Source organism: Bacillus rossius, chromosome 1, assembly GCF_032445375.1.
Source record: "Bacillus rossius redtenbacheri isolate Brsri chromosome 1, Brsri_v3, whole genome shotgun sequence".
NCBI lineage: Eukaryota > Metazoa > Arthropoda > Insecta > Phasmatodea > Bacillidae > Bacillus > Bacillus rossius.
This window is the reverse complement of record NC_086330.1, coordinates 48,880,151-48,898,079: the sequence shown is the minus strand read 5'-3', so window position 1 is coordinate 48,898,079 and position 17,929 is coordinate 48,880,151. Positions and strand designations below refer to the sequence as shown.

The 17,929-nt window shown below is 38.6% G+C and overlaps 1 protein-coding gene across 1 annotated transcript in view; it reads left to right on the top strand.

The window, feature by feature from the left end:
* LOC134527763 (extended synaptotagmin-2-like) overlaps positions 1–17,929 on the top strand; it is a 165,076-nt gene that overhangs the window by 69,117 nt on the left and 78,030 nt on the right. Inside the window, exon 3 of the mRNA XM_063360736.1 lies at positions 13,654–13,799. Within this exon, the coding sequence (XP_063216806.1) occupies positions 13,654–13,799 (146 nt within the window). The remainder of the gene's footprint in view (positions 1–13,653; positions 13,800–17,929) is intronic.

The following is a 17,929-nucleotide window of genomic DNA, read 5'->3' as shown; positions in this document are numbered from 1 at the left end:
AGCCGTTTCGGAGGAGTATGGCAACGAAAACTGTGACACGAGAATTTTATATATAAGATTTCAATTTTGAACTATTTACCCAAAATGTTGGTATGACAGCATGAATTATATATAGTCAAGTAATTTTAGCTTGTTGCACTGAGATGTGTGTTTACTGAGATGGGTATGTTCTGTGACGTATTGATGGGTTATTTTACGCGGATAACTACAACTGTCGTAATACACTAGTCAAGGAAAGTTGAATTCAACCAGTATCCACAGCTGATTTCCATCATATGTCGAGCCGTAAAATGTAATTCGGAAACTGTACTGCTAGACGTGACAATACCAGGATAGTTAAAAAAGTTCCTGTACTTATGTAGGGCCTACGCGCGTTAAAAGTTATACTTGGCGTGATAAAATACTATCTTTAATTTTGTATGCAAATATTTAATAGAAATAAAATAATAATAATACTGGAGTTATAAATACGGTTGGTAAAGTATTAAATTCAATCCAATTAAAAAATTTAAATTTATATTCCGTACTTAATTACAATAAACACATGTATAAAATTAATTAAATTGGAAAAATTACCGAGATAAATTTAATTAGTTATAAAATCAATACGTATTCTGAATGACTATTTTAATTTATTAATTTTATTTATTAAGTAATAATAATAGTTTATAAAGTATAATGCAAATATGTTATACATACGGGAACATAACCGCACGAACACTTCTGTGAAATCGTTTTTCCACAGACACTCCCTGCCAGCTACAATTGAAGCTTACAAACAACCTGACATCGTTATACTTACAGAAACGTAACCTTTATTATATAAATATATAGACTTGGAAAAGTTTATAAACACAATTTATATCACTAATATTCACAACAATTTTTTAAAATGATATGAACCAGTATTCAATATCAATCACAAAATTATAATATTCAAAAACACACATAATTATTATTTGTATGTAGTTTTTTTTTGCATCGTGTGAAAATTTCGTTGCATGGTCCGCTCGCATCGTACAAATTCACTCACAATTTTTTTCATAACGCGCCGAAAGAAGTATTACTTCAAAAAAAATAATCTCAGTTTTATAATCAATGACAGACACTCGAAGCAACACAAATGTCTCATCACACTTGAAAGTAACTATTCTAATTTAATTTTCGACGTAATCGCCAAATACATCGAGGCTCTTGTCAAAACGTTAACAAGTTTTGAAATACTCATTTCGAAAATACTTGCTGCCTGGGAATGAAGCCACTCAGTAACAGCATCGTGAAGCGGTGCGACGCAAGCCACTGTTTCATGTGCCTGAAGAAGTGGTGTTCTTTGGGTGGAAAATCTGGGCTATATAGGATGGGAAGGTCAAACATATCCAAGTGGAACTGCTGTAAAAGTTTTTGGATGCGTCTAGCGTTGTGCGGTAGAGAATGGTCGTTAACCAAAACGATACTGGAATTCAACATGCCCCGACGCTTATATCGGATGACTCTTTTTAGTGTTTGTAATGTTGCAAAGTTTCGTAATTGTTTGGCGGGATTTTCTATGCCAGAGTTAATTTTAAACTGTCCTGGTGGAGGAGATAACACAATCTTCAGAACCTACTGAACAACTGCTCACAGCGCCGCAAGAATGATGCTACCTCCGCCCACTTCTAGCGCATGAGTAATTGGAGAGTTTTTTCCTCCCTCTAATTATCCTAGTATTTAAAAATTCACGAGTGAACGGTCCTAATTCCACTTAACTGTGGCATTGTGGAACCTTCTCGGAATAACTTCTTTCCTTGCTGCAGATATTCCAATATAAACCAACCTGGTGAATTATGTATTAGTCCGACTCTAGCAGATGCACTGAAAGATAAAATGGTAATATTTTTTTCGCGTGATACGTTACAGACATACTTTCTCCGTCTCTCTCGCGGATTGAAGTCGCACGTCAAGGGCTCTGCCGACACGAAAGCCGTATGGCCTTGCTGGTCGTTGCCATCTCCGGAGAGCGCGCAAGAATTACCGTTTTTGCGAGAGTTCATATTTCCACGATTTTAGAGTAATTTAAGGTCACTGACCTAATACAACCGACCTTTCATTCTTCAGCTATATATATATATACACACACACACACACACACACACACACACACATATATATATATACACACCTGGTTTTTGCGAGAATTATTTTAATATTAAAAAATGATGTTACGTATTATTTATGTAACTGATCTAACTTAACCAAACTTTCATTTAGGTTACGATCACTAGACATGCGTAAACCTACTCTTCCGAGAAAAAAAAATGGTGCATGGCCGCCGCGTGCCGTAAGAGAAACTTCACACTTGAATAATCCACTTGAACGATAAAACTAATAATGTAATTATGTTTGCAATTTTGTTACAAACATGGCTATGAAAATTCTTCAGAGTTATACATTTGTCTCACTCTCTACTTTATTATTTATTATTCTTCCCTGTCATCGAGCGCCCCGCTCCTGAGAGTTTTATTATTAGTTATGCTTTGAGGAGTCATCACTTTCACTTAACTGTAAAGAAGATTTTTTTTTTTTTTCAAACGAACAAATTTTTGCAAGAATTTTCTTTATGTAACAGACCTAACTTTAACTAAGTTAGCGTACATTTTACTTATACAACAGGGGGGGAAAAATCCCGGAGTTGCAGGAACGTGGATCATTCGGGCGTCTGACTCGAGGTCGGTGAATGTTAGGTCTTTTCCGTGCGGCGCTGGCAAGCGGCTATTCGGTGCGGTTATTTCCGCGCCGTAATAATGCACACGTAACGGCCGCGGCGGACGTAAATGTGACCTGGCCGTACGGCTATAAATAAGGCCGCGGGCAATTAAACACTCCCTTGCGTGGATTGCATGTTGATACGGCGGGCCATTATTTATGGTAGAGGCGATAATTTTTTTTTTTTTTACATTTCAGGATAACAATTACGTGATGAGCGTAATAAACCACCGTGGTATTTTTATAAGTGGTGAAAACCTTTGTCCTTATATAGTAATATTTTAAAAAAGAAAACGTACCTCGCAGCCTCAAGAATATTTTAATACAGATCTTCATTGCAAGAATAAACATCTCTATAGTGATTGTTTTTAAGTACACCTAATTAAAATTTTTGATAATAGCTTGCAATGTAAAAAAATACGAAACATAAAAAAAAAAAAACAATGTGTTACGAGTGAGACGACAGAAACTTCACGTAACAAAGTTATTCAGTGGAATGCAAATTAATTGTGTATGCCATCCGTCGCCATCGATGGAAACTAAGGGCCCGGGGAGGAAATAATAAATTATTTAATATATAATTTTTCAAACCCCACCATTTAAAAAATCTAAAGACTGCAAATGTTACCTGTAAACGTGGTATGTATCGCAGGTGGTGTACGTCTGGAAAATGAGGGAGGGATACATATTCCACCCAAATCCTAAGAAATAATAATAAAAAAAAAACATTCTCACTCCAACAAAAAGGAAAACGGCAGGCAAAGAAGTTCTATTCGCCACTTCCCCTCCCCTCCCCCCTGAAATTAAATTCTGCGTATGCTTCCTATCCGCGTGTATAGCATAATATGTACGGATGCCTATGAATTATTTTAACAATAGACTTGTAATTATCGTTCTGCCAGGGAAAAAAAAATCTCGAAACTCTACCGGAGCTCTTCCTGGTGCACAGGCCCAGGGATTCCTCCACCTCCCCCCCCCCCCCCCCCCGTCAGCCTTTTCTTTGTATCTTCTTTTCGACGACCCTGTCTACAGTCGGTGTAGTGCAACTGAACATTCTCTCAGTGGCTTATTATATGTATATAGTTTCATGGTAGCTGGTGTTGATTCCCACGCCGACACGTCGCCCCTGCGGGAGCGTCATTGTCTCAGGTCGCGTCCTCCAGCCCCGCCCTCCGGCGCCCATGAGCGATCGTCGACCGTAATGAGGAAGTGTCTCGTGACGTGGCCCTCGGGGACCTGATTCCTTTGCAGTCGCCCAGCGGGCCGTTCTTTTCCACCAACATCCCTTTTGCAACCTCGCTCGCTCGATCGCCGCGCGCATGCTGACCGCGTTGTCTCGGCACACTCCCGCGAGCCGCGGCCTTAGGCCTCTGTCAGACGAGCGACCTGGGTGGCGCCACCCGGGTAGCGCCACCCAGTCGACAACAATATTTGAACGGACCTGCCAGACGGGGTCGTACCACCTATCAAGTGGCTCGCGATGGTCGACCGTCCGCTACCCGGACGCCACCTGTAAGTGGCGGCCACCCAGTCAGTCAGTTGTTGTAGTGCAGCCTGTCACACGACACCACTGAGAAGCGACCACTTCACTATGGACCTCGACGTTGAGGCATTTATTCACGAAGTACAACTCCGCCCAGCTATTTGGGATGCTAGTACATCGGAATATTCGAATAGGGACAAAAAGAAGAAAGCATGGGAAGAGTTAATTAACATGTTTATGATTAACAATGAAGCGGCGTCGAATGAAGAGAAAAACGAATTTGGTAAGTAATACTAATTGTCATTGGATGTACCCAATATCGCCTTTTTTCTTTTTCTTGCTAGCCAAATGCATATGTACAACTAATGCTATCTCCTCGGTGTCCATTCTTCAACTGGCCAGCCACTCGGGTCGCACAGCGAGTGGCGAGAATGTAGGTGGCGCCACCCAGGTCGCTCGTCTGACAGAGGCCTTATTCTGGTCGGTTGTACATACTGATAACCTCTCTTTGCGCTGTTGCGCGAGCTGTACCACAGCAAGACAAGCCGCCCGATGAGGGGTGTGTTTGTTTTGAAGAGGGATCGCTGGCATCGCCTCTAAGCGCACAGTCTTTACGTAATGTAGCCAATAGGGCAAATATGAGATTTCTGTGGTTATATATGTTCCATGAAAGTGGAAATATATTCCATGAAACCCTTTAGTGCTTTCATAATCTGTACCGTAAGTTTACTTTGGAAACACCCGTTTTCAGCCATTCTCTCTCTCTCTCTGTCAAACACAGATGTTAGAAATAAAAAGTCTGAAAACAGCACTGCCATTCAGATCTCAACTTTTTCTTAGTGCTTTTAGTAAACAGACGCCAATCATATAATATTTTGAACAGTTCTTAATTGCATGGGCTCTAAATCTTTGCACACTGTATGCGTGCATTGGTAGGCGGGTCTTTTAAATTGAAATTTATATAACTGAAAATTAAGTTAACAACTTGCTACAGTATCTTTCGTCTCGCCAGGAAATTTTTGGGGGTGATTGTAGGTTGGTACTTTTGTAACGGTCTGTATAACAGCCGGGACGTCGCGAATGTTAGATACGATCATATTTGCTGTTCCGAGGTTGCAACTGGTGGGGCTAGCCGCCAAGATGCATATTTGGCTCTGACAATAAATTGAATGCAGTGGGACCAACTGAGCAGCAGGATTCACAGGTAACCACTAAGTCGCGTCTGTCTGATGTGTCGGAGCTAATGGTGCTGATGCGGATATGCCATTTGATTGGTCCTCGTGACCTGTGGCATCACGTGCTGATCGAACAGTCACGTGGAGCTGATCTGCAGGACCAGAGCTCGCGAACTCGAACTTCCGAAGTTAGACAGGTCGGGCAGTACCACCTAACATCTGACGTTGTGGACTATATTCGCCTAGTAGAAGCATAATGAGTACAAACATACGGTAAAATCGCGCGAAAAAACATTATTTTTACACAAGCGTTTTATTTGTAGGTTTTTATCATTTCATCTTGGGCACCATTTTTTTGAAATTGTTTTTCCTGTAAAGTTTCTTTGAAACGGAAAACAAAATACCTGAAAATGTAGATACAATTATAAACATATTTAGGCATGGAAATCACAAGTTGGGCCTAAATATATATCAAAATCCCTGATGAAACAAAACAAAAGTATCGAAATTCCATTAATAATCTTGTATTAAAATCTCTATTTTGTATAAAGCTCTCGAGGAAAACCAGGATAAATACAATTAGTCACAAAAGTATTCGTCCACTGACTAATAAAAATGAAAGGAACAATGAAATAATGCGAAAGCTACAAAGTGGGGCCTTGTTATACACATTATCTGGTTAAATTGACATTGTGGATAATGTTACTATTAAAAAAAACTCTAAAATCAATAGCTCTGAAAATAAATAAACAAAAATGGAAATCCGTGCAGAAATGGACGAAGCTAAAGTATTCGTCAGCACAGTAACCAAATTCACAGTTACACGCAGCAATTCAGTATTTGGTGACATTTCCTTCTGAAGTGATCGCAGCTTTAGTCATCTTGGTATTGATCCTGCAAGTTTTTGCATGTTGTTTGGGCTTTTTTCTTTATTCTTTAGCAAAACACTCTTAAGATTTTCTTTAGTTATAATCTGATTTTTTCTAGTATCTCTTTTACTATAGGCATTATAGCCCATAAATGAGGTTTAAATTTAGCGAAGGGGGTGATGTTTGTAGGACGTGAGGCGTTTTTGACGACCTTAGCTGCACGCCGCGGATCATTATCTTGCTGGAAGTAATAGGCGCTATCAGTGCCCAGCTAATGTAACCTAGGCTTCAGGTACACCATCTTATCCTTAGATGCGGGGATTACGTGATAGTTACTTGTTTCAGCTGCCGTCACAAATTCACATACCATTATTCTTCCACCGCCATACAGGTGCTTACACTGGAGCTCTTAGTTCTTCGTTTTCCACACTTTTCGTTTGTCCGATAAATCCAATAAACAGAATTCGCATCCATTAGTAAATAACTTTCAACAACCGTTCATTCTCTTGCCTTGCTCATTCTACCGCGCTGGTGGATGCTGACTCACAGACACTCAAGTTAACCCTGTCAGTGCACACGATATGTTTCTGGCTCTATTCTGCACACACGATTCAACAATCAACGTAGACGATTACTGTTACGTTACTGTTTCCGATGACTTTAACGAACAATTGTATTTAGTTTTATTCCACGACAGTAAAACATATTTTGCTTTTATGTTCACAATCAAAGGCAGTTTGACTCTTTTATGAAACATAGAGTAGAGGTGATGGTATATTTTTTTTTATTAATTACCTTCGCACCCTAGCTCGTGGACGGATATTTTTGCGATCAACTGTATTTGTAGCAATCTCCCGCGCATCAGACGAGTATGTGTGGCACGCAACACGGTCAGACAGGTAAGACAGACGTGACTGCGCAAAGTGGCAATGGCAACGCACTGGGCTTGCAGTAAGAGGGCCCAGAATGTTGGGAATGTTTCCCTTGTTAATAAGGTCGTGGCCGGTTAACTTCCCCAGTACACCACTGAATTGTGACGTATCCCCCCCTCCCTTTTCTGTTCCATTGCCGGACAGTGCACTCGAGGCCAACACGACCCAATCATCCGGGACAACCGCCGTCGTGTCGGCGCGTACTCGTCTGTTGTGAAGCCTCGTGTTCAGTTGCAGCGTTCCAGAGTTCCTCGCGTGGACATTGCCACCAAGCAATAACCATATTCTCAACACTACAAAACATACTACATGGGGCCTATTGTTTCTTAGGGACGCTGGGTTCTGCCTGATTATAATTTTGTGTTCTTAGTAAAAATATAAAAAAAAAAACTGATATACACAGTGACAAAATTTTTGTTTTTATTAGAACTGTAGTCATTATCTCGTAACGCAATGCTCCTAAAGATGCGTATTTAAATTAACTTCAATGTTTTGTATAGTGACAAATTTTTTTATAAAGAGTAATGTAACTTACAAACACAGAATATAGATATTTTTAAAAGTTATTCAAGTGCTAAGTTATGTATTTTTAACTTGTGGCGGTTCTTAGTGGTATGCTTATAAGTTGTGACTTTTCCTAAATATGATTTTCTGTGTTACTATGTTTCTAGTTGCCAAGTTGTAATGGTTATAAGTATTGGGGATTTTTTTTTTTGAGAATTTTAATTTACGACTGTTCTAAGTTGTGACTTTCTGAGTTACGTGTGGATCCCCTTCCAACCAACCACGCCGCGGGGTTCGTCTGGAAGCATAGTTCGTTGGCAAACGATGCCAGGCTTCCCACACCTCATTACTCTTCGCGGGAGAGGAAAGAGAGAGACTCGAAACCCAGCCCAGTGAAGAAAGCGTGCAAGTAAACACGGCAGAGCAACCCCCCTTTCTCCCTTCATGCACACACACTAGAGGTTTGTTGGTTTGTTTTACTCGCCGTATCTTTTGCTCTCGAGAAGTTAGGAGAAAATTAACCGAGGTCAAAAAGAGTTGGCAACTCTCATATAGGCGAAGAGAAACGAATTGGTGTTTTTTTTTCTTTTCTTTTTACAGGGAACAAAAGCAGACGTCTTGAAAAATACAATTTCTGAATTAAAATTCGTCTGACGGTTAAACTGCTTAGGCAATACCTTTAGTGCCACAAGTGAACAGAGCTTAATCAAATTATGTATGTGTCAATACGAATATACTCCACATAACCTGTAGTAAGTAAATAAATACATGTTAGAATACTTTATTACAAATATCATAGATATACATATAGGATCATCATTGTCATTTGTAACGTGATACGTAAGGTAGTCATTGTCCTAAAAATCTCAGTACACTGAACATTACGAACGACACAGAAGACAACCAGCAGACGACTTGCCCTCGCAACTGTTCCTCCAGAGGAGAAGCATCGAGAGCATGGCCCGAGTGACCTGAGAGCATCTCGTCCCCTCGAGTAAAACTGCCGTCCGCCATACTGTTTCCGGCGAGTAAAGCGCGCAAGGACGTCCCGACAGTTAAAAAGGTCAAAAAGAGATTCAGAGTAAAACGAGGGCATGTGACCAGCGAGTGCTTCTCCGTCGGCGGCGGCTCCCCGTGGAGGTCACCTATCGATCCTGGAGGTCACGCCGGGGGTTGATGAGGTTAGCTGGCAGGAAGTCCACCCCTGGATGCCATTATCCGCGTTGACGTCACTGCCGCCCTCCTGTTGCGAGGTAATTCCTCCCATTCGCCTCATCACGTACAAAGTTCACGGCTTAGTAAGAAGTTTCAATATGTAATACACACACATGCACACATTATAAGATAGGGTAAATTAAAAAAAAATATCGCACTTTCATATTACTTAGTTTTGTTTAAATTATGTCAAAACGTTGATTTTTATTTGGTGCCAATTAAAAGTTTTTCGGTTCAATTATCTGTTATCTGTATCTTATATATATATATATATATATATATAAATTAATTGCCACATGTATGAAATATCATCACATGAGAACTGCTCGACCGATATATATTTTTTTGGGTTAGTGATTATCAAGACAAGGTTTGTACGAAAGAAAATTTTTAGAAAATTCTGAAAAATTCGTTCAGTTTGAGAGTTCTGCTGTCATAAATTTTCATAACAACAAAAAAATCCTCTTTGAATATTTAAGTGTTTTATCAGAGGTTATCATATTTTGGTGCATTCAAAACAGTTGATTTCAGTTCGTAGTTAATTGATATAAATGCCACCAGTGATGCATCGAAATATCGGTCGGCGTACGCGCAACGCATGCCAACTACATTACCGTCGAGTAAATGAGACTGACGAAGAGCTTAGACACCGTTTGGAAGAAAATCGAATAATAATTTCTCAAACGCGATCTATCATGCCTTCAAAACAACGGATTCAGTCAAGATCGACTCGCTCAGTTGGAGCCTACACACACAACAATTTGGAACGGCGACAAAACAGATTGCCAAGCGTGACATTACGACATAAACGTATGAGGTTCAGATATGATCCAACAGTCAATTACGCCGCAGATGTATCGGTTGACTTCGGAACAATGAACACTGTTTGTCAACATTGCAATGCTTTGAGATTTTCCACATGAACCACCAAGATTATGTTGTGCGAGCGGAAAGGTCAAATTACCACAATTAACACCACCACCAGAGCCACTGGCATAACTGCTTTCTGGCCAAGAACCTCTATCGAAGCATTTCTTGTACCTAGAATATACAAAATCACAACAATTCCTTTCAAATTACATCCTTTGGGGCGAATAATGAATAATGAGGTTTCAACTTAACTTTTAAGGTAATTTCTTTTTTGAATGCATCACACATTACATACACAAACACATCACACAACGTTTCACCGAGGCTCTATTTTACAGATTTCACAGATAGATCACCAAGCGGTGCAATGAACGCATTAAAAAACCCAACAAATGATTATAACAAAATTAATTCCGCATGATTACATAATTTCATTAAATTAATTATTTTACTATAATTTTTTTTAATTTCAAAACAATTTAAGAAATTTAGTTAGTTCAATCCCTTCTTGAAAACACTGGATATAGGAAATGAAAGAGGCATTGCAACCCATGCCGGACATTAGGTAACATAAGGTTTTTCATGTTTAACTTACTTTAATTGTCCCGTCTTTCATAAAATCAGGGACAAATGACAAACACATACACACATTCACACACACACTCACCCACTCACACACACTCACACTCACACACTCACCTACTCACTCACACACTCGCACACTCGCACACTCACACACACACACACCAACACACACGCACACACACACCTATACAATAGGTATGTATGACGTTAATAAACACCGACACAGTTTGACCGATCGCAATGAATGTTGGCACACCAAAGTTTTTTTCTTTTTTTCATGGAGAAGGTTTCTATGCCATCCATTTTTTGTAACTCGCCGCTAGATGGCGCTGCAGTGCATCAACTTCTAAACCATTCAGCCGATCACCATGGGTAAACAGAAAATCATAGGTCATAGACATACAAACAGCAATTGTGTGTCATTTATCTATGTCAACCACACTGTCAAATAGCGCTATCAATTTTGCTTTAACTCGCGGGCAACGCCGGGTACTGCGCTAGTAACTATATGTATATATAACTATATATATACATATATGTTTGTATCAGAATATTTATGATTCCGAATTTAAATTTCAATCAGTTTTCCTGATTTAATTTATTTTCAGCGAAAGTATGCTCTATAGAAGGTTTAAGGTTGTTGTATCATGATTAAAAATAAGGTTTGGGGGGGAATTTTTTCTTCTTAAATATTTTAGTGGCTGTACAAATTTAAAATTTTCAAAACAGTGCTGATGACCCTGATTAAAAAAAAAAAAAAAGCTATATTGTGAATGAACTACGGCTTGAAGTCTCGTTGACATTGAGATCATTTAGAGATGTGGAAAGCAAGTAGGGACAACAAATGGAAGGCGATGTACGATGATTTCTTTTGCAGTCCACTGATTAAGCTCCAATAACAGCTGACAAACTTATAAAACACTGCCATGTTTTTTTTTAAGATTCCTTTTTTTTTATGAATTGGCCTGTGCGCAAGTAGTATCTTATTTCCGTGTTTTCGTTTTTAGATGACACGTTAAAACTTTTATATGTTCATAACTATATAGGTATGTTATAAATACACACTTTAACTCATTTACTTTTGTTCTGGTTGATGATAAAAGATTGGCGGTGATATTTTCACTTTTAGGGAAAGAAACAGGCTTTATAAGATCGGTATTTTTTAATTTAATTATTATCAGGTACCAAGATGTGTATCTATTAACTATGTATTTGCTATCTATAGAATAAGCTGGTAATTTATTTACTTATTTCTAAACTAAATTAGTGACATTTTGCAGTATTTCGCTTATTGTAACTATGTATTGCGAATTTGATATTTTTATGTAAGTTGATTCATTAGTAAAAAAAAAAATTAAAAATTATGGAGAAATTGCCGGAGAGGGGTGGGGAATAACAGTTCTAGATAATTATTTTATATTTACGTTTCACAGGGTTACAATTTCCGACTTTTTTGAGTGGCTGAACTATCTCAAGATGAAAAAAAAAATGTTTCCGTATACATCTCGCATAATTTTTGCATAATTATCTGGCAGAGTTGTTTTTTTTTTAAACGATTTTGTGCACTATGGATAAGGAGAATGAAATGGAATACAAAACCGTAAATTTTTAATTTTAAAGTCAATTATAATATGCAATGTGGTTTATTTCTTTAAAAAAATAAAATTTTACCTTGCCTTTTAAAAAACCTCATAATTTTTATGATTTTAAAAATTTAAATAAAATTAAATAATTTTTTCTGAAATTTAAACATACCACGCAGTAGTCATCGGCATTGACTTTAACCCCCCCCCCCCCCCCCAAAAAAAAAAATCAGTTATTTATTCCATTAGGTTCTTCTTAACCATACTACATACACAAAAATATTAAAAATTCAAAATTGCCAGCTAATTATGCAAAACGTATGCACTGTATATGTATTTTTTTTACGTGAATTATCGACAGGAATATGTCTTTAATCTCGGGTTGGGTGTCACTTCGGCTGAGGATTCGACACCGCTTAAAACTCGTAAACTATGAAACCTACAGAGATGAAGTAAATATATCTTACAATTAGTAGATCAGACTTTGCTCGTGGTCTTGTGTATGACTGACCCGGTTAACATTTGCAGTGATGACGTAATGAGCTTTGGTGGGGAGCGTCGAAGTGAAGTCAGTGAGAGCTGTGACTCCGAGAGTAATAGACCTATTTGACTGATTTAAACTTTAATTTGCTCGTGAGTGAGCACTGAGTGGTGCTAGTTAAGTAGAATAACTATAAAGTTACTAACTTTGGTTTTGGAGCGATTAATCGCACAATGCCTAAGCGCAAACGGGTTATATTTGAGAAAAAAAAATAAAAATAAAACAAGCAAAATCTCCAGAGCAGAAGCAATTTAAAATACAGAGAAGTGTCGTAGGTATGGAATGAGGCAAAACGTAGCCGAGAGAAATGAGCCAGTGGGCAAAACGAGCCCCCGAACGAAGCGCGAAATTTGCGCTCGAGCGAGCCTCAGCCGTCTGCCTTGAGAGAAGCGACGGGGAATGCAGAAAATTGTTCGGTAGTGGACGTGGACATGCTCTCTGATGATTCTGATGTTGATACGGAGTCAGTTGAGCGAGTTGTTGTGAACGATGGGCCGAGTTGGTCGCGGTTTGGTGTCGCAATTTATAAGGCGTGGCCGCCCGAACGTAAAGCAAAGCAGCATGCAATTTTGTTAAAATATAATGTTATTTATTTCATACACCACATTTCCATTCAGCGCGATGGAAATTCACGAAACGAACTCCTGGTGGCTGTAGTCCAAAATGCAGCCTACTCAGAAATTTGTTTTTTTTTAATTTGTTGAAGTTGGGCCACTATATATAAAAACCCGCGCTAAAGGTAAATATAAAGTAATGACCTGGAACGGACATATACACCCTTAACCCCCGCACCAGTAGGCAAGGGGGGGGGGTTTAGGGGTTCAACCCCCCCCCCCCCCCCTTAGCACCAAATATTTAATTAATTTCTTATTCATCACTCAAACAAATTTCATATTAAAATTAACAAAAATTTTACCATTAAAATATTTAAATTAAAGTACCGAAAACTGCTAAAATAGCACTATTTTACACCTTAAAATCCAAATTTTCCCGGGGGAGGGCCCCCGAACCCCCCTCTTTAATACGGGGCGGGGGGGGGGGGGGGGGGGCCGCCCATGCTGATTAACACCTCCCATACACAAATCCTGGCTACGCCACTGACCCCCGCACCAGTAGGCAGGTCGTTGAGCGTGAAGGCCGCCCCCGTGTTTAAGATGAGGGCGGCGCCAGACGGCCGCAGCGGGCCGACTGCAGCGCCGAGGGCGGCGGCGGCGGCGGCGGCGCCGAGCAGCCGGCCATGGACGTCGAGCTGGAGGCGGAGCCGCAGGACTGCGACCTCCTGCTGACCCACCGCGCGCAGGTGGGTGAACATATTTATATTTTATTAAATTTATTTATAACAATCATAGAAACTAAATGATTTTACATGTCTTTAAATGCTACATCAAATTTAACCTACACACGGTTTTTGAAAATGGCGACGTTTATTTAACTCGATGCATACGAGAATGATACAGATTCTTTTACTTGCGTACATCACTTCCAGTACGGGCAGCTGTTGAGTTGTCACTTCCTGGAGACAAGTACATAAGTACAAGGTAGTCCCACTAATTAGAACTCCGCTTATCCGAAAATCCTGTTAATCCGAACGAATTTTGGAGTAAAAATAAATATGAAACTTTTTGATTTAGTACTTTAAAAAATATTTTTTTATGTCTTCGCCAAATTATACCCATGAGTAGTGATATTGTGCTTGTTAAAATGTTGTTGGTTGTGTTACATGATAACCAAATGCTAATAGAGACGTATTTAACTACATGCGGTTGATTCACGGCAGTTATTCGGATGATCCAAAAAAAATATGGTGATCTGGATCTCTGTGCTCGGTCCTAGTAAGTTCGGATTAACGAGACTCCACTGCATATGAGTACTTAACGCAATCGGACACGGCCGGCTTGCACAAACGCCGGCAATACCGGAGCCGGCGCCGGCAACTGCACCGGATGACACAAGTCAACAGTTGTTTACGGAGAGCAGCACACGCAGTCCGGGACGGCAAGGAACCCGGACCGGCTACCGACATGCCGGAGTGTGGCCGGAGACGATCCCGATGTTCCAGCTGTTTTCATGACCGTGAAGCATTGTCTAGTCTTACTTAACAACAACTCAGAACAGTTAATCTTATAACAACCAGCTGCCATAAAATAGTTTGTAAACTACAAGAAAAATATTGTAAAATTGTACAACACGTGGCTATGCTTATTTTTGCATTTATTAAATATCTTTTCGAAACAATACCGAATATTTCTTGTCGCGCTTACAAAAATTGGCGCCTAATTAAAATTTTTGGTGGATGTTTTCATACTAGCGTATTGGTTTTAAAGGAAAAGATAATCGGATATTCAAGAATTAACCTTGTTTTGTTTTATTATGCTTATTAATGTGCGAAGTTATTACTGGAAAACTATTCACGGAACTGTTTACATATAACGTTAATTAATGTAAGTACTGGGGCAACACAAGGCATAGGTAAATTTCCGGACAAGAATTCGAGCCTAGTTTTACTGTGAATATTTGTTTTGTAACGATGCAGTTCCTTTCATGTAAATGTACAAATTTACAAATGTCTGTTATTTAACATGATTATTTCAGTTCCATGTATTAAAAAAATGCAGTGAAGTAAATCTTTAATTAGCACGTCGCGTCGCCTCATGACCACCCGTCCTGACGGTGGGGCACCACACAAGGCATAAAAATCACATCGCGGGGGGGTGTATGGATCCAGGGGTCCACCCAGCCCCATCCTTGTGGGGGCCATGGATTCAGTAGTAAAATTGGTGCCACACTCACAGAAAATATTTGTTCTATACGTTCCAACCCGATTATTAACGTCCGCAGGGCGCGCGAATAAAAAAAAATACCTGGTGCAATTGCAGTTGTTGCTTTTAATGAATTATATAGTGACCGTACGTATGCCTACCGTCTATTGTCGCGTCGCGTTATTCAGCACCACAATGAAGGTTTGTTTTCTGTTATAAATCACGTATTTATTTTCTTTTTAGCGTACTTTTGCTATAAATAACAAACCATTCAGATCCCTGCAACTCAAGTTTGGAAAAAAAAATGTATTTCTACGAACAAAATCTTAAGAAACCGGTCTTAAAAAAAGTATTTTCGTCTCACTGCAAGTAGAACAAACATTTTTCGCGTCGTCACTATGTGCGACATCTGTAGTGAATACAACTTATTGCGTAATGCGTACCTTGTCAGGTATCTTCAGAAATGGTTTTCATTTCATTAAAAATGTGTTGTTAACAGTGATGTTAGGCGTAACAACGCTGAATTACATTCTCAGTAAGTTTTAAATGGTTGTAAAAATTCATCATGAGAAAAATGAATCGTGTTTCCTCGTTATGGAATTGGTTTTAACATCTAGCATAACCATTTTTTTTTAATCCATAAAATAATTTCTTCGAAATACCTCATACTCGTACCAGGTTGTATCTTGTCTAAATGCACAAGTTCAAGTGACTTTTAATTCCAAATACTTTCTCTAATACTTACAATATCTTCAATGGCGTAACTTAAAACCAGCAGTCCTACATTTTTTTAATTGCTACTATAGAGTGAAAGAAAGATGAAAAAAACTAACATGGTGTAATTTAAGTAAAGTGACATCATTTTACTGTATCGTCCTCTTCAATTACATTGTGCTCTGATAAACAATGTTTAGCAATAAAACTATGTAAAAAAAAATCCAGCATTCGAGGACTATTACATTTGTAGGTGTAACTGTGAGATATCTGAAGCCGCAAGGAAGCGGTGAGAGATTTCTTAATGATAGCGACGGCGAAACAAATTAAGTCTTATGCAGAGAAGTAGCATGCTATGTATGTACGTGTACAGTTCATGGATCGCCTTGAATGTTGAACGTAATCACGAACTTGAGCCGTGATACAACCACCCGCACCTGTGATTAATGCAGGTGAGGGAGTGTTCCCTTACTCCTCAAGATAACGGTGACCTTTCACGTGACGCGGGGCGATTCCGAATCTTGTGTTCCGAGCGCTTGTGACTTCCGGCACGCGAACAAGTAGGTCAGGTCACGGACGAAACACGATCAGGCTGTCGTGGGGTTAACACCAGCGTCTGTCGTTCAGGCAAGGCCGCAACGTGCCTTGCGAATCAAGCTGATGTAGTACCCAGCATTGTTCCTTAGTGCGTATAGTTGTATTTTAACATAAAATATTAAAATAAAGAAATTAATTGAATGGTTTGTGATGCAAAGCTGTATAATCGCCAAAATATTTTTGATTTTGAGATAATGTTTAAAACTTTGAGGAACATTGTTCCAGTGAAAAATATACAATTTAACGTAAAACATTAAAATAAATTTAGCAGTTTAATTTATTTGTGATGCGAAACTGTACCATAACCAAAATAAATTTGAATTTGAAAACATGAATAATAAAAATTGATATAAATTGGGTACCCAACAAGGTACCTATATATACAAACAAAATATATTAATATAGAATTAAATGTAGTTAATTTAAATAAAAAATAGAAATGGTTTAAGATAGTCTGATTTTAAGAATGATTGTTATGATTGAAATTATAATGTGTATAAATGCATTGGTCTGGCTTGTGGGTTTTTGTCGCTTCAAATTGGAAGAAATAGTATCCGATGTTTCGGTCAACATTTCAGTTATCGTCAGGATAGCTGTTGCATACTGTTACGCAAGTCCTTAATACTTTTAAAAAAACTATACGTTTTGATTTTTCTTTTATTTCTCAATTTAAATGTTTCTTACCATTTTTAAAAAGAACTTAATTTACATGATCCATTTCAAAAATTATGCTTATTTTTGTTATAGTTTTCGAATGTAGATGGAAGCTTCGTCTGATGGACGATTATTACTATAGTAATTAGATAGATCGCGTAATCAAGCTGCGCAGTAAACCATTTGAGGCTCCAGCATTTAACAATTTATTTCACAATATTAAACTGTCGTCATTTTGCTGTAGATTGCTGTGGACAATGTAATGTTGATGCTTTGTCCAAATGTAGACAGTACTTTACTGTAATCTTGAAACTCATGACAAATAAAAACTCAGATATTAAACATGTATTTTGCATGTTTTACTAAAATGTAATAGTTTATGGTATAATATTTACTAATCGCACCTAAGTTTTTACTCTTAAGTTGTAGTAGGAGTAATTTTGTGGCTGGATCGGAAGTCGATTGGAACGGAAATGAGTAAACACGGTGCTGCCATCTGTGGAAGTCTCAGCAATCTCTAAAAGATAAGAGGACGCGCGTTATTCATCCATATAAATTACTTTCTTGAACATCGCAATATTTACACCGCGTATTTGTATTGAAAATAATGTTTTATAATAGTACAACTATTCTTAAATACTTTGTTATAATTTATAGACATAAAAATAAATAATGACAACTAAAAAAATACGCATTCCAGTTTTGA